This window comes from Fusarium odoratissimum (genome assembly GCF_000260195.1).
Source record: "Fusarium odoratissimum NRRL 54006 unplaced genomic scaffold supercont1.5, whole genome shotgun sequence".
Classification (NCBI taxonomy): Eukaryota; Fungi; Ascomycota; class Sordariomycetes; order Hypocreales; family Nectriaceae; genus Fusarium; species Fusarium odoratissimum.
The window spans coordinates 652,593-674,262 of record NW_022158691.1 but is presented as its reverse complement, the minus strand read 5'-3'; the positions used below and the strand labels follow the sequence as shown (position 1 = coordinate 674,262).

Below are 21,670 nucleotides of genomic sequence, written 5' to 3'. Positions count from 1 at the left end.
GCTATACGTACGTCTACGCAAGAAGCCTTCTGTAATGACGGAGAACTCGAAGAGGTGCGGGACCGAGTAATTTTTGTAAGGTCCCAAGGCGAGAAATGAATGACGGAGTGTGATGAACAACGTACACTCCTCGGCCTGAGGGGGCAAAAAGTTGTTGATATCGGTGGGACCAGCCGTCAAGGAAGCGTAACGAACGTGTGTATGAGTTGTATGTGTGTAGGTATGCGCGTCGAGGTTTGGATGACAGTCGAACTGGACTGGTCTGACTTGTTTGCTAGGCTGGAAGATACCGAAGTGCAACGGGTCGACGCGAAACAGTCGGTAACGTACCGCACAGTAGGGACAGGGAGCGAGTGAGTGAGCAGAATGGGATGGGACGGTCTAGCCAACACACTCCAGCACAACTTAACCCAGGGCAGTGGCAGTGGGATCCTGCGCTTATCGACCTTGGTGGATAGCGTGTGTTTGTTCGAACGAGAGGGGCGTGCGAGTTTGGGTGCAATTTTTGCAGCGATGTCGATTACTGTAGCAAAAAGCACAGCAAATGAATCCAAGTTGGGGTATTTCCGTCGTAGTGCGACAGATGGTGGATGGCCTGGACTGGACCAGCTAGACCAGATGGGTTAGACTTGGCTCACAGGCAAGAAATCTGCTAGCTTGAGGTCGATCGTTCTGCCGAGGAATCCCCACGTCGCCGGTGCCGGGAGCCGCTGACTCGTTGGTCTTTGAGCGAAAGCGGCGAGTAATTACGAGAAAGACTAAGCGTCCTTTCAGGGGAGACCTTATGGAAGGTTGAGGTAAAACTCGAATTCGTATGGCGTACGAAGAGGAATTTGCTGTCGAGTTTGGGGCTATGCGGAGGTAAGAGGAAGGGGAGAAAAAGAGACTTCCTGGAATCGAATTTTTCCTCTTCTTTTCTCGAATTTGTCATATTAACCTTACCAATAATAAAAATCCAAATGAGAAATGCACCCCCGTGCTGCTGGAAAGAAGCAACGCATCAAAGGCAGCATGCTGAGCCAGAGGAACGGGAGATCCCTGTCCCCTGTCATGGTAGCTAGCTACCTGACCTTACTGTGTGTGTCCTGGAATCTGCGCCTGTCCTGCTGGCTGGGAATGGGAGGTGGTCTTTGCTTTGCTCATCAATATCCCCCCTTGTTTGGGTGCAATCACACACGCAGGATGATGACTTGCGAATTTGGTGACGGAGTGTGTGTAGAAGAAAATCGGCGAATTTGGTCATGATTGTTCTTCTTGTTCATCTTCCATTGAATGGGTCCATTGTACGCTATGGTCTTGATCATGCTTTGTCAGATTATCGAGGCTGAACGTTGTCTTCGGCCGGAAAGGCACGACGTCTGGGAGACACGGTTGTAACGCGAGCTCTGCCCTGCTGTCGAAGGCCATCACGAAGCCAGCATGATGGTGAGGTTGAACAGGGGGAGAGAAGATGAATGACATGGGTAGTCACCGCGTGCCCTGCGCTCTGGTAACCAAGGTCCACTCAGAGGACAACCCCGTACAGGATCCAAGGGCCCAAAGGAATGTCCACCCTTGCCCACCCTCCATCATCCTCGGACGGAACCTCCTCCACTAAAATACTGTACGTACTGTGCATAGGTACGCCGTAGATCTGCGGCCTTTTCCACTGGCCCAATCAAGCTCGACGTGGCTGTGATTGAACCACAGAAAGAGGCGTCCAGGATGCTTGTGTTGAATGCAGCTCGGGGCTTGGCTAATTAAGTCCAAAGAGGGGTTAGCAATGAGTTACCGATAGCGAGCTTTGTCGACAGGGTGCCAATGGGCGAAAGAGGTCATCGATCAAAGAGAATGAATGGGGTTACCGGGCACGCGGATTGCCACGGCCGATGGAGGGAGAGATTGCAGAATCCTCTTGTGACCTCAACTGACTCAAGGCCAACACCGAGACTTTTACAAGCAATCAAGACAGAGTATTCGTATCGTACGCGTACGGGCATGTGCTGTAGAGTCGAGGCCGAAGAACGTGGCGGCGATACCCCAATGGGTGTGAATGAGCCCAGCATCGTGGTTCCCAGCACACGCTAGTTACAGTCGAGCGTAAGCCAAGCTCAAGGATGGATCAGAATATTCTCCGCGACACGGTTGTGTAACGACAATTTCGCTGCGCAACACACGCGATGCTATGATAGCGAGCTTGTTTGTGACGTGCCAACATAGGATAGTTGGTCGATGTGGAATCGACAAGTCCCTGACGTGCAGGCCATCATCCTCTAGCAAATGTTTGGATGCCGGCGCCGTTGATCGGGCTAAGGTTTCCGTATCCGCCATTTTCAAGTTGGCTTCAGGGGATGGGCAAGTAGTGGCTCTGGTCTCTTGTATTTAGTTCAGCCCTAGAATGCGTTTACTTGGTTTTTGAGATCGGTGGGCGCTATGATTTGGCGCCTTTAGAAGAGGGATGAAACGGTATCAGAAACAGCGCCATATCGACAGTCCACAGCGCGCACAGTGGCTGTCGTCCAGTTGACGTTGTTGTAAGAGTCGCCATGGTCATTCTTCCGCTCGCTCTCTACCTCAGGTATAGTATGCTGGTATGCTGATATCGATGCCATGGCATTGTGGCTGATACTGTAACAGGCAGGGACAGGGAAATGCTGCGTCCTCGGCACCTTGTACGTATCAGAAACAGGTAGGGCGCGTGATAGATTGTCGGATTGGCGTACGGAGAGTCGGTCCAATTTGACTGGTAAGTTGTCGCTCAGGAAGGACGAAGGTTATGTTGGAAGGCAACACAAGATGAAGGAGAGTGACCAAGAAATTTGACATCAGTCAGATGGACGGACACGTTGCTTGATCATCTCTAGCTCTTTTTTTTTTTTTTTTTCGACTGCATATGTGTAACTCAAAGAAATGGATAAGAAACTTCAATGGCTCGCACAGCGCACTGAGTTTCCTTGTGCCATGTACGAAGTACAGTACGTGGTGAACATTATTGTAGAAGCACCAATCAATATTTATAGAATTTTAAGTCGAAATATTTTTCAGAGAGAGGAAGTATTACTGAAAGCTAAATCAAAGTATAATTCTGTATTGCCAATCTTTCTTTTTTTATTTAAAGGTATGGCTCCATGGTTCAAATCAGAAGCACTCTGGATCGAGAGCTGATTGGATCCTCTGTCCTATGTCCTTAGTTCGGAAAATTGTGAATTCATCGACTGGCTGTTTGTCTGCTAGAAATTCAGGTCTATGACCTTTCCACAAAGATTCTAGATGCTAGGGGCCGCCTGTTTGACTTTGATGGAAATCAAAATCGGAAGGGGAAGGGAGATGAGGTAGGTAGGTACCTCCATATCTTCAAAATCTCGACTTGGCTTCTTCTCCACACTCTCTACGGCCACCACATCTAGGTACTTGTTTTATCTCATCAACAAACATTGATCAGATATCCAAGCAAAAGCATGCCAGACGTCTGCCTGTTTCAGCCTTGTCAGCTTTTTTTCTTCGCACACAGCCTCGCACAGTATTGCAAACAGGAGCTGCTTCTTGGCTTCTTTATTTGTGGACGATCTAGCCACACATTTTTAACATCCTGGCAGGTTTGGCACATTTCTAGTCGAATGATCTGTCCGAGAAAATCCAGGGTCTAGTTAAACAAGATCCTAAGCGACCCGAGCATCTGGGAGGAACTAAAAGGGCCTAAATGCCCCAAAGAGGCACAGTAGGCCTAGCTGGCTGGTGTCTCTCTAAGCCAATAAGTGGATTACCTTACTTCATTAGCCAGGTACTTCAGCTAACCTGTTCGTCAATTCATTCAGAACAAAACTCCAAGTCACAGGGAGCCAATACGACTCAAGGCTCAATGCCTCCGCAACCAAGAACAGCAGCAGGATTGTCACTTCTGCCGCACCACGCCGCGATGCATCAATACGGTGTCTGACAACACATATGCAGACGCTTCATTCACTGGGCCAATGACAGTCGAATATCGCCCAACCAAGCGACTGGGCCGTGAGCCCCAACTCTTGCCCCAGTCAAGCAGGGGAAGCTTTCATGAAGCTGCCGTAATATCGTTGTCTATGGCCCTCGGTTGATCCAAGTTCTCATATCGTCGATATTGACATGATACGGCCCAAGTTCCATTACGCATCAATTGGCCTGCCACTATTTTGGACCGAATGACACCATTGCTGTTGCACAACCAGAATGGAAACATTTAAGAACGCTCCACGTGTTGACTTGGTTCTGTGTTTCCACTGAACCTACGAGACAGTCTCAACTGGTGCTCACGTGGAGTATCCACTGATGCGCAACCCATGCCGATTCTAGCACTTGTGCTTGGGTGGCTGGGCCCCTGTGCGACTCTCACGAATTATAGCTCTTTTGCGACATGAGGTAGAGGAGTCGTCCCACCACCGTTGGTCGGCGTTTTTATTGGGGGCTAGGTTTGCAACGTCGAGGGTCTCTGGTTTTCCATCTGAAGCACTGTGCCAGAGTGACACCCACACCTTCACCATCAGGGCCGACCTCAACCCAGCAAATTTGTCCGTGCGCCTGATATGCAGGCGGAACAGCTTCTCATTTCCTTCTTGGCATAGATGCATAGACACCTGGGCACGCTGTCTAAGCTGATTCCTGATCACACCTGCTAGCCGTTCATCTCTCAGGGGCCTTCACCCAAGTCCTGAAGGACTTAGCTGGAAGCTATTCTACTGAGGCTCAGGGTCCATTGACTGCCAATTCCCCCAACTTATCAAATCATCATGTCCGAGATCGCCGTGTGGGGGGACTGGACAACGCCAATGGTGTGGTCGGGTCACTTGGGCGCCAGTTCACGCGCCCGCACATGGAGGACAACCTAAGTGTGTCCTAGCTCCCCTGTCATGTAGCGACAGAATTGCTTCCTCAGCCCTGACTCGCTTTCCAACCGCGTTTTTGTCCGCAGTCCAGGAGACAAGTCTCATACTTGGTTAGGGTGATTTGGAGCCTTTAGTGTTTTGTCCAAGTTGCGGGGAACTGGAGTTGTTGGTAGATTTGCTGGTCTACAACTGACTACCGGCATGAAGCAATGAAGTTCGTCTTTTCGTGCCAGCAAATCATGATTTCAGGTGGGGTTCAGAGGCACATTCGTCTCTCCCTTTTGATGCTTCGTGAATGCAACCCCTCCTGGGTTCCCTTCCTGACCGCCTTCGATTCGATGCATTCATTCGAACGTCCAATTGTTACGCAGGGCGAGCTTGCAGACAAATATGATAAAGCAAGCATGCTGGATTTCTTTTGCGGCATTACCTTTGGACATGGGTCCACACAAATGGGACAGAGGACCCCATTGATGCACACTTTGCCAATTTCTGCAGGGGAGCAGTTGTCTAGACCGACAGCATGCTAGGGTTGAGTACCGCTGTACGAAGACTGGCCAAGAACGATATTCGAAGCTCGTCACTCTCGTCAACTATGGCCCACATGCGCCTGTATTTCTTGGAAACATACACAGTTTCAAGGCGGTGAGTAACCCCTGTCATTGGCCTACCCCATTTTGCACCATCACAAGACGCAGCAAAAACAATTGAAGATTGAGCTTGAAGATTTCCATTGACCGACGCTTTTGCAAGAAGACTCAAACAGTCCAACGACGATACCAACCCACTGGAAATCTTGCTGACTTAGTGGCTTCATACTAACTTAGAATGGGATAAGCCGTCTCTGACATCTTTCGATCGCAGGTGTGTGCATATCAACGGACGGTTTGCCGGCTTTGGTGTCCCTGCTCAGCACTGAAGTCAATCTGGATGGAAGATGAGTTTGTGTCAATTGAAAGACAAATTCATTCATCCTCGTTGGCTGAGCAAGCCCATGAATGAATCGATCAGTGTCGATGATGAGTAGCAGTTTTCAGCGATGAGATTGCCCAGAAGGGGAAGCTCACATGCAACAATACATCCAAATACAAGGTTTCTTTCTGATCGAAACAGCCATATCCTGTTCATGGCTTTATCTGAAATCACTTGAGGAGACGTCACGACAATTGCTCGCGCGAGCCTGAGATGGCGTGCATCGCGAATTGTGCAGAAGGACGTTTTCAGATAGTAAGTCAATACCAAATTGTCACCCTTCCAGCTGCAGATACATCTTATCAGATGGGGCAGATGTTGGACAAGGGGCACAGGACCAGTTGCTTAATTCACCTGGGCTTATTGCTAACAATTTACTGCAACGATCTAGTCCAAGGCCACCTCTACAAACGCGATTACGCACAATCCCTCATTTTTGTTTCATGATTATAGAGGGCTGCCGAATCACTGATACGATGAGATTGGATGCTACAGATAGACTTGCACCGTATTGCGGCCACAGTGCCCCAGCATCGCACAGATACCGATATCTCGGAAACACAGCCAGCCGGGCTCTATCCACTATTGAATCAAGGGTAGAAAACAAGCAGCAAGACCTTTAACAGCCAGTCAGTAGCGCTATTTAGAGGACCTTAGTTCCAGTGACCCAGTAGATCATTGACCACCCGGTCCTGACGAGATGGCGGATGTCACTTGCATATCCAGGAACGTGTGAGGCTACGGCAAGCCATCCAGTGTGACGGTGGACGGCAGTCTGCCTAGTCTACATTGACGGTGTCTTTGATTCCCAGCAAACGTGGGCTAGTTAGAAGCCGGTCTACCACGATCTCAGCTTCCCGTGATCCTGGGAATCTCCCGCACGCCGGCGGCTTGTCATGTGCAACATCAAACAAAATCGGGGAGCGGAACAGACAGCACCGGTTAACTTTGTTTGAACTGGCACCTTCGGGCTTCACGACTGTTCGCCGACGGTACGTGCGAGGAAGATATTTTCGAGATGACCAGTCATGTTACTGATCTGCGGGCCAATCTCACTTCTTCTGGATGATTGATGAAGGCCCACCACACCTCAAGGACACTCAGATCTTGGTGGGCTGAGCGGCGCTAGCGATCTACAGAGCGGTGGGCATAGAGCCCTTCAATTCAGCTCATTAGCGCATGTCGAATTGGGCCTGGTGCACAAGTGGAATTGGGACTTCTTCTCCGTAAATTGCCCTAGCGTGCTAGCACAGACCTGGAGGCTGGCGATTCAATATCGTTGCCCTCCACTATCAAAGCCTGTTGCTAAGGAAAGATGTTCTGAATCCAGCTATTCAGAGATTCGACAGTTCCTTGCAATCGGTAGGGGCAGAAATTAACAGAAAAGCGATTATCAGGGTTCTCTCTGTCATCTCTTTGGCGCAAAGCTGACTCGATGCTCGGCACGTCAAAGATTTGCCCCTTCCAATAGGCCACGAAAGTTATGTGGCTTCACATCATGAAACATGGACGGATGCGTTGCTGAAAGAAACGACACAGATGATACTGCTTTCTTGGCTGGTCTGGAGAATTGGTCGTATTCACTCTCCTTGAAAACAGAAAGGCACCTAGGTTGCTGGAAACAGGCTTGTCGGGGTCTTCGCACGTTCCTGGATGTTGTTTCACTCCTAACTACGATAGGTTGGCATTGGATAAACTCACAGCCCCTGCTAAGATCTGGTGCTGAAGATGCCCAGCCACGCGGCTAACAGAACTGACAGGCTATCGTCGTCCAGCCGCTTCCGATTACTCAACTTTGTCTACAGACTGGAGGCTGGTGGCTGAGATTTCTCTTGCGGCTATTATTTGATAAAAGAACAGGGCACGGGTCAGGCTGAACATATCCCCAACCTCACTGATTGAGCGCTATGAACAGATGGACGTCAGAACCATGCTAACAAGAGCCCATCCTGACACTGTTCCTTGCGATATTTGACATTCAAGGTTGAGACAGGTTCCGTGACAGGGAAATGAGATACGCTGCAAGCAAACGCGATGCCGACGGCAGCGTCCATCCGGCAAAAGAATCCGCCACCGACGTAATTATCAAGCTGGCGATTCATCGCACGTTTCCAGCAATTCTGCCAGTCAGCCATGCGTGGAATATCGCGCTCGGAAAGACACAATGTTGAGAGGATAATGATGGGGTATGCTGAGCAAATACCATACGGCACTGTACAGTACTGTGAGACTGGATACAGAGAGAGTTCAGTCCCAACAGCATGGGGCCTCGCTTTCAAAGTGTGGATCCTATCTCACACCTTGCATCCATGCATCACAGCAACAGGGAGGAGGTCCTCTCTAGCGCCCCCGTGATGGTTCTCATCGGCAGGGCCAGGCGAAGTTGCCCTGGCTATCGCGGCTCGCACATGGACTTGGCGGTTGGTTTCTTTTCCGCCTTGTCGCTGTGTGCTGTTGCATCACCAAACGCCCAATTTGCTAACATTCAAAGATAATATGTGCGCCTTTATGGGTCCGTGGACAGTGACGTAGCAAAATGCATCGCTGTTGGGTAAAGAAACTCTACTACATATGGGCGTGCGTTAACTAAAAGAGACGTAGTCGGGAGAACGGATATTTGGTCATTGACGGTGACATGCATGATATTTCCCATGACTGTATGTTGAAGCAGGGCTATCTGAGGATTGTCAAAAAAGAGGGAGGGGGTTTCACTCCCATGGGTCGATGATTGCCAGCGGAACCCTGAGCGGAAAGGGGAAGTCGTATGCGTCTACCATACAGCATAATGACGAGTAAACACACCGACAGATGTGTTTCGGTCTGGGGGTTCGCCGCGGCAAGCGACAAAGAGGAAGTGTCATATGTCACAATCTTGGAGCATCAAATCAACCAAAAGGTGACAAAATGATACGAATACAAACAACATTTTGCTATGCCATGCATACCTGGGCTGGAGCTGAGCATAGAGTTGAGCGAGCACGGCACGACGCGATATTGACACTGATTGCGCGGTGGTCTGGGCTGAATCTTTAGCTAGAATCATCAGTCCCCATCGCGTCTGGAGAAAGCTTGGACGGACCCGGACCAGGACCAAGGGATAGACACAGGGGGGGCCGGAGAACCATTGCTCAATCAATATCGAGCACCAAGCCTCCGGGAAATGCCACGCCATAGGCATACGGCGTGCTGTGAATGAATGGTATTGGTCCCGGGGCCACGCCGGACTCAAGCTCTTGCCTTCATTCCTGGGGTGCATCGACGGGACGGGTGAGGAGGCACTTGGAATCAGACTCTTACTCACTCCGTTCTGGGAGTCTGTCTCTTGGCCGATCCGCACACTCTCGCTATTCAGCCTTTGGTTTGTGGGCCCCCTGCGCCCTGTCATCCAGCCGTGGCTGTTGTTTCTTTCTATCCCTGCAGGTAGTGGAAACTGAACAGCTTCTGAGCCTCTCCAACGGACCTTTATCATTTTGTCCGTAGATTCTGGGTGCTGGTGTTGGCAAAACATGCCCATAGGTTTGTTTCTGCTTTGCTATTCCCATGAGGCGTTGGGTTGCCTCCGTACGCCTACACCCGTCGCCGAATATTTTCGGTGGGATTTTTGAGCTCAACCTAATGTCCCCATCATGGCAAACACGGTCCATCTGAGTTGCCTCAATCACTGCCGGAGAGGCTGACATACGTGCAAATGATTTCGGGCAACATGGACAAGTTGGGGGAATGGACCCGAAACCTGGCGTCGTGTCTGAGAGTCAGTAGAAGAGCAGAAGTCATGTTAGGCTGTTCTGGAACTTTGCAAAGATTTGGGGCGTTTCCCATCAGAAGGCGGCGAAACCGTCTTGGTCAGCCATGACTGACTCGGCCTGATACGCCGCGTCGTGTCGTGTCGTGCCATACCATGTCATATCGCGCCGACAGACTATCCCGTATGCCGCTATTGTTGCCGTCTTGCGCATCGAGGCAGTGGCATTCAATCTCGAGATTCCATGTGCGTCACTGGAGAATTTCAATCGAGATTAGCATGGTTCTCATAATGCGCCCGCGTCTATCCGCACCACATCAGCCTTGATACTCAACCTGAGTAGTGCCCAACTCTTGGTCAGGGGCAAGGCGGGTCTATTGATGTTGATCTTCATGATTACATCTCCTTCGCTACCCTGTAGCTGAAGTCATGAGAGTGTATTTTTCTAATTATCCTCATCGATCGAGTGCTTCGGTCGTCAGTTTGAGGGGCTGCCCTATTCATTTGGTGGTGAGCGCAACCTGACAAATTGCTGCAACATCGTCTTGTGATTTTCTATATGTATACATGAATATGCTACGTGGTCTTGCCATTCGTGAGAATTTGATATCTGGTTGGCATGTCATGACTGGCGACCTAGCCATGAAGGGGAATCATAAGATATTGGGTTGGGCATGAATATTTCCTGTATATCAGTGAACCCATAGCAAATCTTGGCCTGAAAGACAGGTAATGTCTTGCCTATCGTTGATAATGATCGACCAGACGCTACTCCTTGATATGGCATACACATCCGGCGCTATGGGCGGATCACGACCGGCCGTTGGTGTTGAAAAGCTTGTCTCACCAGGCACTCCAAGCTACTGAAGCTATTCAATTTCAGGGCTCTTCTCCAAGTCTTGGCTAAGACAGAAGAGCTAACTACCATCTCATGGCGATCAGTCGACTGCTCAACGAAACACATACGCCGCCAGGTTGCTGTTCATGATATTTACTGTGGTGCCGGTCAGATCTTACGTGGACGGATGCACCGGTGATAAGTCTTCGCCGGAAGCAACCAATTCGATGACTTACCCAGATCCAGGAGCAGATCAGGCCTGGCAGCAGCTTGAAATAGAAATCAATCAAATCCGGCTCACCAAAAGGTGATGCCTGGGCTTGAATGGCTTGACCGGTGGAACTCGTCAAGAACCTATGAAAGAGGGACAACCAGACATCAATTCAAGTCTTGAGCCCACAGCCAACAGTTACAGAGAAGAGCGGAGAAAAGGAGGTAATTCAAAGAGGAGCAAGAAGATGATCAAGCCGGAGGTATGCAACCAAGGCTCTCTCTACTGCACCATCCGCAGAAGAGTCCTGCTTATCAAACACATTCTCAACAGTGACATTACCAGACTAGATCATTACACCAATTAATGTTGTACGTCCGTGTTCTTGTGGCAGGATCGTTCAGTGCTATAACACGACACGAGTTTTGTCACTATGCAATTGTAACTAGGCACAGCCATTGTCACGTCCAAACAGAAGGTGGCTTGAAAATGGATGATCCTGACCGTCCAGAATGGCCGCCTAGAGAAGATCGCATAGCAACAGGTCAATGATGTAGAACCTATAAAGAACGATCTCAGAGGCCTGGGTGCTGGGTTGACTGGGTCAACGAGGCATAACGGGGAGTGTCCACGAGTCTTGCTTGTGACCCTTTTGCACCGGGGAACTCAATTATTTGTACGCGAGACTGATGACGACAGAATCGGTTGCATTCTTTGGTGCCAATAACCAACATCTTATCATTAGGCGTACGTTGAGGAGTAGGTATATCTGTAAAGGGGTGATGGACCAAAGCCAGAGTCAAGTCGGATGATATCCGCGATGCCAACGATTGAGTCAAAACACCAAGAACGAAGTTTGAATAGCCGTGCCAGATTACTACAGAATTCATGAGTTATCGCGCAGCTTTGGATAGGCAGTCGTACACCTCGATGGCCCAAAGTGTTAAAGGGCTGACACTGACGGTAAGCTGAGTCTGCACAGATGAGCATGTACACACAAGCCAAGGCGACGGCCAACCCGACAAAGCATTCAGCGCCCAACTCTCTGACAATGCTGTCAGCGTCTCGAGGCACCAAGGAAACCTGCTAGTGTACAAAGATCCGCAAGAGGATAATCACGGTCCCAAAGCACGAGGTAATTATCCTCAATACATCCAGACAACAAGACGCAGACTTCAAACAGCATCGAGAATGATCTTTGACACTGAAAATACAATTGATTTCGACTAAAACTTGTGCCTCGTTCTGGCCATCGCAATCATCGCGTTGATGGGAGCACGAGTTTGGGTAAAGACATAGAAACCAACTCGTACGTATGAGAAACGGGGGATACTACAAGGACACATCGGTTAGAGGGGGGGGCAACCGATACCATCAAAGGCAACCAGACTATGAAGAAGCAGTGATATACGTGGTGATCTATGTGACAGTAACCTGGGAATGTTCCTCTCCAATACTTCAATGGGACCGATACTTTTCTGTAGGCGCTTAGTCGCGAGATAACATACATTCAATTACACCATCAACATAGAGTGAGTCGTGTTAGTTGAGTGAACTACAATTGTCTATTGAACATACAGCTCGACTCTTGACAAGATTGTCATCGACCTCCAGAACACGAGGCCTCCAATAAAGGTGGGATATTTTCCCCTTATCTCCACCTGCGAGCGTTTTCCATACCGCTCGACACGATATCATCATCCCAATCTAAAGCCATTATTTCGAAAAACATAAAATAGAAAACGAGAAAATGCCACATAAAGTGCGTGACCAAACCGATCCGCAATCAAACCAGAAATCCAGACTCGCATGACGAGTCAAGTCTAATCGAATCACCCATCTCTAACAAACAAACGCCTTGGGTGTCATATACTTTTGAGAATCCGAGGATCTGTAATGTGAGGCTGCCTGATCCGTATCACAAGAGGGTGGTAACCCAATATGAATAAACCTCTTACCACCGACGGTTACGGTTGCCGATGGGCATGTTGTTGGCGTTGGCTGGAGGTCCAGTCAGCTCGATAGGTATCTAGCTGCTTCAGCGTCGGCGATACCCACCTCTACCACCGCCGCGACCACGTCCCCATCCACCGTAGCCGCGACCACCGCCGCCGCCATATCGAGTCATCTCAGCAAGGCGAGGGTCAATCTGCTGCTTGGCCTCCTGGAGAACATTGACAAGATCACGGGCCTGCTTCTGGTCTGAGAAGATCGTTAGTATGTACGAAGACGATAAAGCTGAAGGATACTCACTATCAGTAGTGAAAAGGGTGATAGCGGTACCCTTGGCACCGGCACGACCGGTACGACCAATTCTGTGAATGTAGTCCTCCGAGTTGTTGGGGTAGTCGTAGTTCAACACATGAGTGATGTTGCGCACATCTTTAGCAAGAATGGTTAGCAGGCGAAGCAGGGGTTTGTATAGCAACGTTCCAGCACGGAAGATGAAGGTGAATGGCTAAGCATATTGGCAAGCCATCTGTACTTCACTCCTAGCGGAGATGGGGCAATAGAAAGTGCGTCAAAATGCCATCCTGGAGTATGCGGGTCACTGGGTCCTGGGAACAAGAGAACCTTGGCCAGCAGCTTGATCAAAGGCAACAATATGCCAACTCCACACTCGTACCACGGGAGTGAGAACGGTACAAGAGTGAACACACGTGAGTATAGCAAAGTGAAGGCTACACAACGGATCAAGACCCCGTTGGTTGAGAACCAATTGGACACGATAATTATCAGGCAGATTCGCACAGTCAAGAGAGCCCCTAAACACGAGAGTAAAGTACAGCAAGTGCTGTCGCTGGAGGTTGCCATGGGGGAGGGTGGATGATGATACATACCGATACCACGCGAGGCCACGTCAGTAGCCACCATGATGGGTGACTTTCCGGTCTTGAACTGGTCAAGCACCCAATCACGCTCGTTCTGCTGCTTGTCACCGTGAATGGCTAACATATGTTAGTAGCTGTTCTGTAATATTGTTGTGGGATGATGGATGATACTTACAGAGCGCGGGCCATCCATCCTGGCGGAGGAATCGAGTGATCTCGTCAGCAATTCGCTTTGTGCCGACAAAGATGAGGATCTTGTTCTCCTTGTTCTCCATAACCTTCTCAAGGTGCTTGATCATGCGGTCTCGCTTCTCCATGTCTGTGACAACCTCGACAATCTGTGTGATACGGTGGTTGGCAGCAAGCTCCATGGAACCAATGTTGACCTGGATGAAGTCCTGAAGGAAGTCGGAAGCCAGAGCGCGGACCTCCTTGGGCCATGTAGCGGACCACATCAGAGTCTGTCGGTCAGGTCGAATCTGGCCAATAATCTTGCGAATCTGGGGCTCGAAACCCATGTCAAGCATGCGATCAGCCTCGTCGAGAACGAGGTAAGTGACACGACGCAAGTTAGTCTTACCAGCCTCAAGCATGTCAATCAAGCGGCCAGGGGTGGCAATGCAGACCTCAACTCCTCGAGAGAGGTCGCGAATCTGAGGACCCTTAGGGACACCACCGTAAACACAAGTGTTTCGGATACGAGAAGATCGGCCAAACTTCTTCATCTCTTCCTGAATCTGAACAGCAAGTTCACGAGTAGGGGCGAGGACGAGAACAATAGGGCCGTCGCCGGGAGCAAGGAGAGGTTGAGCGTTGATGTGGACAATGGAGGGGAGACAATACGTAAGAGTCTTTCCGGAACCTGTCTCGGCAATACCAACGACATCACGACCGGAAAGGGCCATGGGCCAACCCTGAGACTGAATGGCAGTAGGGGCAGGGAAGCCCTGGGCCTTGACCTCATCCATGACATATCTGGGGAAACCAGCCTCGTCGAAAGTCTCGACGGGTCTTGGAACATCCTTGCCAGCGATGGTCATCTGGTGCTTGCGGCGGAAGGCTTCCACATCAGCATCAGATCGGTTTGTGACATCGGGGTGTTCCTTGTAGAAAGACTTCTCGAACTTGGGGAGGGTGCTGACATCTAGACGAATGTTAGTATGCGAAAACAACAACAGGACGAGCGAAACACGTACCCCACTCCTGGTTCTTGAGGCCAGCGCCGAGGGCACCCATACGGTCACCGCCGGCACCTCCTCCATAACCGCCTCCGAAACCACCACCTCCGAAACCGCCGCCGCCGCCGCCGTAACCATTTCCGTTACCGTATCCATTACCTCGGCTGTGTTCTGTGTTAGCGAGATGCAATAAAATATTGGACACGCATATGTTGGTGGTTGGGCGCGTTGTCGTTGGGGAAACGGCCGCGCCTCTAGGCTGAAACCACCGAATCTGCGCTCAAACCACAAAGAAAAATCGACTCACCCTCCGTAGCCACCACCGCCGTAACCATTGCGGTCACCACCTCGGTCACCACCACGGTCGCCGCGATCACGGCCGTAACCACCACCGCCGTAGCCACCTCCTCCGCGGCCACCGCCGCCGCTGTATCCGCCGTCGTAGCCAGACATTATTTCAGGTGAAGAGAGATGAGACGGAGCCGTTTGGAATGGACCCGTCTAGGAAGGGGGAAAGGGGAGTATTAGAATAAAGAAAGACGTGGGATGCGCAATATGATATCTCGAAGTTACGAGATTAGCCTTCTATTTGATGAAGAAGGAGTGCGCGCCCGAAGGGTGAGATGATGAATGGGAAAGGGAGAGATGAATGGAGGATGTGTGAAGTTTTAAGAGAACCGGCTCGGACGCGCTGACCATGTAATTTTTTTTTTTTGCTCTCGCCGCTAGGCAAGTCCGCCTGGTAGATCCACTTAATTCTTTTGAGGCGGCGGTGTGATTGGGCTAGAACGCTCCACTAAAAAGAACCCTTGAGATGCCGCCACCTTAGTCAGGAACCTTGTGGGTCTTACCCTATACTTCCAAACTTTTCACAATTTCTTATCGCAGGACTTCACAGAACAGTAATCATTTTAGGTAGCGTTAGTTCTCACATTCTTTATCCATCTGTAGTGCTCTACTGGGTTATAGGGCGAAATACAGAAACGAATGTCATGTCCATTAATTTGCGTAACCCCTGCATAGGTTGTCAATCTACAAATGCACAGCTCAAAAGTTCTTAGATAATACTCCAGGTGCACGGATAGCAAAGCAGTTTCAAAGCCCAAATGTATTAGGAACTGTCAAAAACACTTACATCGAAGAGATGGCTGCATGTCTGTGATGGTAGAGCTAACATGAAATAACTGTATCAATCATCACAGCGTGAAATAGCTGGTCGCATATTGAATAATTAGGTGGTAATTTGTTCCTCTAGTATCTACCTACTCATCCATTTGCTGCCTTTTCCACTTTACATCCAGGGCCTCCTCTAACGCGCCCCTGAACGCACCGACAAAGCCCCAGCAATCTAAGAAAGTATTATACAGCGGTGCAGGCGCTACTCTAATCACATTCGGTCTGCGCTCGTCAACCAGAACACTCCTCCTCTCAAGACCAGCCATGACCTCATCAAGCAATCCATCGGCCAGGAGAATGCTCACCTGCGCCCCACGACGTTCTTGCTCACTTGGCGTGATGATCTTCCAGTACGTGCTCATGTCCTGCGGCAGCTTCTGCAGTTCGGAGACGAGATAGGCCGTTAATCTGGTGCTCTTTTCGCGTAGAGGAGCCATACCGCCGGCCAGCTCGAATACCTCTAAGGAAGCACAGAGAGATGTTATGTCGAGTACGGAGGGATTGCTGAGTTGAAACCCTGCTGCGCCAGGAACAGGAACGAAACCAGGTCTCATGGCGAATCGGTTCTTCTTGTCGTTTCCCCACCAGCCGGCGAGTCTCACGTTGTGCGATCCATCGTCCGCAACCTGCGTGTGACGTTCGTGAACAAACATACCTCCAATACAGCCTGGTCCGCCATTCAAGTACTTGTATGTACACCAAGCAGCCGCGTCGACGTTCCAGTCGTGTAATGAGAGAGGCACGTTACCTGCAGCATGAGCGAGATCCCAAATGACGAACACGCCACGCTCGCGAGCAAAACTAGTCAGATGTGGAATATCGAGGAGCTGGCCCGAGTAGTATTGGATACCTGGAAGGAGAAGTACTGCAGTAGTGGAGGCGTGCTTCTCGATAATGGACTCGACATATTCGTTAGAGAGAATGTCCTCGTTATTTGGAGGCTCAATGGTAATCATCGAGTCTTCAGGACGGAGTCCGTGATGCCGTATTTGTGTCTCAACAGCATACTAAGCATCCATGTTAGCACCTCGATTGCCTAGTGCTGAGTTGAATCACTGACATGATCACTTGGGAACGCTTTGCTCTCTAGTATGATTTTATGCCGTCCCTTAACATCAGGCTTATAAAATGCCGCCATCAATAAGTGAAGATTGGCCGTGAGAGTCTGCATGACAGCCACTTCGCTGACCTTGCCGCCCACGATTGGCGCAGTCATCTCGGCCGCACGAGCATCAACGTCTAGCCATGTTGGCAGAGGAGAGTCATCAAGGGGCTTGAAGTGGCCCTGCACACCTTGTGTGCGCCATGTCGCGAGGTATTGCTGTATGCGATCTAAAGTGCGTTTGGGCTGAAGACCGAGAGAGTTGCCTACAAGGTAAATCGCTCTATCATTGGCATCTGCAAGAGTTAGACCAACATGGAGGATACGCTAGATATCAGAGAAATACACTAACCTGTGCTGTCACTGGTAGGGAGAGTTTTGCGAGCTACATCAGCTTTGGAGGGGATGTTGAACTCGTCGCGAGTGTGTCTGAGAGCGTCACTGGAGTCCAGCTCAATGGCGTGGTCCCTGCCAGAAAGCTTGGAGGAGTCACCCATGGCCAAGAGCACAGACAGGTCAGGTTATATCGTGCAATGAGTTGCCCACCTTGGGTCTAGGGAATGAACAAATTCTCTTCCCCACGTTACGTTCCCGAGTAAAGTAGCTAATGTAGATGACAAGCTCCGCATATCGGCTTGACGCGGGGAGCTTCTGCCCCGCAGCCAAACTTGGGAGCTCCCGACTTATGGCCGGGACCATTTGGAGATGCAGGATTTGATATCCATATGAAGAGCACGAGGCCAGGCCAGACAGGGCATCTACATTGCATATGATGCAGAATTCTTCATGTGAAAGGTAGGTCCACGAACCAAGACATCGATGTGCTCTGTCACCTTGTCCGGTGTCACAAGAACCCCCTTTCTGGCATCATACTATGGTATGTACACAACGAGAGAGCAGCTCGAAGAGAGCACTCGCAGGCACAAGCAAGACCCGCGTATTTGTTCACGATATGAAGTTTTGTTGATTCTTTTTTCCCCATCCTCCACAAGTCTCCCTGCTTTTCGCTTTTCTGCGCACTCTAGCTATGTCATACAAGGGGCCTGCCTCTCCCATCTATATCCGTGAACAAAGAAAAAATTACAGAACAAAAACAGAAGTAAAGAAAGACCAAAGCGAGGTTTACAAAATGAAGCATCCCATCCCAAGCCCGATTCTAATCAGACATCTATTAGTCCGGCCCAGTTAATGCACAATGCTCCAAGTACACCCTCCCAAGAACAGATCGTCGTAAGATGCAGTCCGTGGACAATATAAAGTCCTCGGCTATCGCATCTCATATCAGGGTATCGAACCTTGTTGCATAAAAGGTTTTGTTGGATCGAGGGTTTACTCGCGAGAGACGTCACGGCCGAAGGCCTTGGACTTGAGCCAGTCAACAGCGACCAGCACACGGTTTCGGGCTAGAGAAACCCAGTTAGCGCGATTATAATGTCAATCATAGTTTGTGATGAACTTACTACTGAAGCACATGGAGAGGTAGGCACTTCGCCAGAACAGGTAGGTCAAGCCGCCACCACTGGCAATGTTACCGTTGAACCAAGGAACATCAGCAACAGCCTTCTCGCTACCAATGTAGGCCAAGCTACCCTGGTGGGAGTATCGGAAGGGCTTGACGTCCTTGATTCGGCGAAGCTGTTTCTCAAGGCTCTCAATCTCAGCGGCGACCTCAGCAGAGTTACCCTGCTTGAGGTTCAGGCTGCTGCTGAGTTCCTTGATGCGAGCCTCCTGAGAGTCAGTCTTCGCCATGTTGTTGAACAGGCGGGCCAGGAAAGAACCCTCCTGGGAAGCGACCTGAGCAGTAGGGGCGTAGCCAGCAACGGCGCAGTCACCGACGGCCCAGATATCGCGGGTGCCCTGGACAACAAGGTACTCGTTGACAGCAAGACCACGGCGAGAATCCTTCTGGGCGGGAACCTTGCTCATGAGGTCACGGACAATGGGGCGAACAGCGTTTCCGGTAGCCCAGACAAGCAGACCGTAAGGGATACGGAGAGTTTGCTTGGTGCCATCAGGACCAGCGCACTCAGCCTCAACAAAGTCCTCTGTCACCCTCTTGACCATGGTCTTGAGCTTGATGTCAATGTTCTCCTCGCGCAGGGTGTTCTCGGTGTACTCAATGAGCTGCTTGGAGAAAGAAGGGAGAACGTTGGGAAGGGCCTCAATAAGAGTGACCTTGAAGCGGTGGCTGATCTCGGGAATCAGCTTCTTGATGTCGTCCTCGAAGAAATCACGGAGCTCTCCAGCGAACTCGACACCAGTAGGACCACCACCAACAACGACCATGTGCATGAGACGGTCGATCTCTTCTTGGGATTGACCCTTGAAAGAAGCGCGCTCAACACAGTCCATAATCTTCTTGCGGATCAGCTGGGCATCACCAATCTCCTTGAGGAAGCAACTGTTCTCGCGGACACCGGGAATACCGAAAGTGGCATTCTCAGCACCGACACCAATGACGAGCATGTCGTAGGGGATCTCAGTCTGAGAGTGAGGGCCCTTGCCCTCGGTGTTGTCCTTGATCTTGACAACCTTGCGATCAGGGTCAACAGAGGAAGCCTCAGCTTCGTAGTACTTAACGGCACCCTTCTTGTGGCGGAGGATAGTGCGGACAGGCTCCATGATTGAGCGGTGCTCAATAAGACCGGTTGTGCATGAAGGCAGGAGGGGAGTGAAGAGGAAGTAGTTGCGAGGAGAGACGACGATGACGTTGTAGTTCTCGGTGTCGAGGTTCTTCAGGAGACCGACAGAGCCCCAACCGGATCCTAAAGAAGGGTATTGCGTCAGTAACTTGGCATGATATGTGGGAGGAGCGCCTGTAGCTATGCGCGCCGAATTACTCACCCAAAACGACAAGAGTCTTCTTGGAAGGGTCAGGCTGGTACTGCTCTTGAGGGTGGCGGTCATCGTAGATAACGTAACATGTGTAACCGACGAGAGCACCGAGAGAAAGGTATGTGAGTCTCCATGTCCATCGGAGGGTTCGTCGAATCTTGCCAGGCTTGGGCTTGGGCTTGGGTGCCTCGTCAGCATAGGCTCTTCGGAAGGCAATGCGGCCAGAGTTGTTGAGTTTCATGGCGATAGAAGGTCGAGCAGAGGTCTTGGAGGCAGTAGAGAGGGCGCGAGTCGCAATGCGACTGCTGGGGGCCATCTGGCCGACCCGGGAGAGGGCCGTCATGGCTCGCGCGGAGGAAGCCATTGGGAGGATCTGGTAGAGAGGGGCTCAATTGAGAGTGATTGAAGGGAGAAGGAGGGAAAAGAAGAGGAAAGAAAGAATAGAGGACACAGACTGAGAGTCTCTGGACCAGATGAGGGCGTCGCGAGCGGATGGGGCTGGTGACGGACGGAGGTGAGTCGAAGGAGAATCAGTCACAACCCACGAAAGAGGGCGAGAGAATTTAGTGTACAAGAACTGGACCTTAGTTGCGGTACGTAACTGGAGGCAAAGCTAGCAGACAGTGAGTGAGTGAAAAGAGAGACCCTCATCGGCTGGCCGGACACAAGGTAACTAGGGTGCAAGAAAAGATGATGGCATAGTTCTATTTGATAGTGTTTGGCTTCTTTTTTGCTCCCGTCCTGTCCCCCCTCGAGATAAGACATCCCGTCTTCCATTTCTTGCTTGTGTTTAAGGCTCCACTAAAAAGTTCAGGTTCCCTGCCCGTGCCTCCAAGACTTCAAGCTTAGCGGAGCGGGTCGGCGTGGGCTTCCGTCCTCAGCTACCTAAGCTACGGGTGCTGGATGGCCCTGAATGACGCCCACTGAACAAATGAATGGCTTTAAATCAGAGATCATCTTCGATTTGGGCGGCCAAATGATGGGTTTCGGAGTTGATAACTTGTGGTCACAAGAATCACACTTTTCCTTCTGATATCTTCTCGTGTTGGCTTGTGATTATCACTTATCACTTCTCGTCTCCAAATTCAGACTCCAATGACCCAATCCAATGGACCGGACCGGGCTTCAACACCGATCCGCAGCTTTGGTTCAGATAAAAGTTGCAGTGCAGTTAAAATTGGGGTTGATTGCTCATCCTAACACCTAAAAATTTTGTCAACCTTTGCCCTCTAGCTTCTAGTCTTTCGCCTTCTGGCCCTTGGCGTGTCCGGCCCGTTATGAAATCAGCAAAACCCCACTAACTTACCGAGCAAACCCCTGTATACGATTCTATTTTCTAGTATCATGACGAGTGCTGGTGACAATATCAAGGTGAAGGAGGCGGGTTTCCTCCTCCATTGCTCGTGATAATTCGGTCTGATGCTATCAGAACATCGTGCATAATTCTGTCACACCATCACCACCACTGCATATCACTATTGTTTATCTTTGTTCTGCTGTGTGGTCAACTCGACATAAATCTCGGTGTCTCTCCGTTTCCGGCCGCCCGGGTTGCTTTCAGCAGAGAAATGTGACATTGGCATTCATTGTGGACTGCTCGATCCTTGAAGCCTTTGGCGAGCGATAGAGCGCATGAACAACAGCCTTGTCATGAAAGATTGATAGACATATTACGTATACTGTTACTGTATTTCGGCATCCGGAATACGGGAACACCAAGCATCCAATATCTTGCTTTTTATGTCCCCGATATTGATCCATTGAGACAGTCCACGCTGTAATATCCATTTTATTGCAGTCTGCCAATCAAATGCGGTAATTCCCGGGATCTTAAGCCTGTAGATGGAAAATCTCCGGCCCTGAAGGATAGGAGACTGTCATCCGTCGGTGAAAACCCGGTTTCTCGCGCTCTCATTTCTGATTTCTGAGGTGTTAGGAGACACCGCGGTG

At 50.3% G+C, this 21,670-nt stretch overlaps 4 protein-coding genes across 7 annotated transcripts; 1 reads left to right on the top strand and 3 right to left on the bottom strand.

Annotated features, from left to right (window-relative positions):
• Window positions 1-2,525: 2,525 nt before the first annotated feature.
• Window positions 2,526-2,802, top strand: FOIG_04163 (uncharacterized protein; the record flags this gene model as incomplete). Its single annotated transcript, XM_031202276.1, has 2 exons — window positions 2,526-2,570; window positions 2,617-2,802. The coding sequence occupies 2 exons, from the start codon at window positions 2,526-2,528 to the stop codon at window positions 2,800-2,802; spliced, it is 231 nt and encodes a 76-aa protein (XP_031067723.1).
• A 9,244-nt stretch (window positions 2,803-12,046) lies between these two features.
• Window positions 12,047-15,322, bottom strand: FOIG_04162 (ATP-dependent RNA helicase DBP2). Of its 4 annotated transcripts, XM_031202274.1 has the most exons (7): window positions 14,915-15,322; window positions 14,626-14,771; window positions 13,605-14,573; window positions 13,439-13,546; window positions 12,852-12,980; window positions 12,657-12,800; window positions 12,047-12,599 (listed from the first exon to the last, which is right to left on the bottom strand). In XM_031202274.1, exons 1-7 carry the CDS (start codon window positions 15,058-15,060, stop codon window positions 12,553-12,555), a joined length of 1,689 nt encoding a protein of 562 aa, XP_031067721.1. In that variant the 5' UTR covers window positions 15,061-15,322; the 3' UTR covers window positions 12,047-12,552. The 4 variants fall into 4 exon arrangements, with proteins under 4 accessions (XP_031067721.1, XP_031067722.1, XP_031067720.1 ...); XM_031202275.1 differs by having other exon boundaries at window positions 12,047-12,800; XM_031202273.1 differs by having other exon boundaries at window positions 12,091-12,599; window positions 12,852-13,546.
• Window positions 15,323-15,826: 504 nt separating this feature from the next.
• FOIG_04161 (kynureninase 1) lies at window positions 15,827-17,382 on the bottom strand (the record flags this gene model as incomplete). The annotated part of the gene is made up of 3 exons (XM_031202271.1): window positions 15,827-16,790; window positions 16,844-17,181; window positions 17,238-17,382. 3 exons carry the CDS (start codon window positions 17,380-17,382, stop codon window positions 15,870-15,872), a joined length of 1,404 nt encoding a protein of 467 aa, XP_031067718.1. The 3' UTR covers window positions 15,827-15,869.
• Window positions 17,383-18,214: 832 nt separating this feature from the next.
• FOIG_04160 (NADH dehydrogenase) lies at window positions 18,215-20,462 on the bottom strand (the record flags this gene model as incomplete). Its single annotated transcript, XM_031202270.1, has 3 exons — window positions 19,730-20,462; window positions 18,346-19,650; window positions 18,215-18,288 (listed from the first exon to the last, which is right to left on the bottom strand). Exons 1-3 carry the CDS (start codon window positions 20,082-20,084, stop codon window positions 18,215-18,217), a joined length of 1,734 nt encoding a protein of 577 aa, XP_031067717.1. The 5' UTR covers window positions 20,085-20,462.
• Window positions 20,463-21,670: the final 1,208 nt, after the last annotated feature.

What these genes read in the sequence shown, in the direction of transcription:
- FOIG_04162 (XM_031202272.1), bottom strand. Translation starts at nt 15,060, where the DNA reads ATGTCTGGCTACGACGGCGGATACAGCGGCGGCGGTGGCCGCGGAGGA. An exon ending in GGCGGTGGTGGCTACGGAGG is followed by an intron (nt 14,772 to 14,914) that starts GTGAGTCGATTT and finishes CACAGAACACAG; the next exon opens with CCGAGGTAATGGATACGGTA. An exon ending in CCTCAAGAACCAGGAGTGGG is followed by an intron (nt 14,574 to 14,625) that starts GTACGTGTTTCG and finishes ACATTCGTCTAG; the next exon opens with ATGTCAGCACCCTCCCCAAG.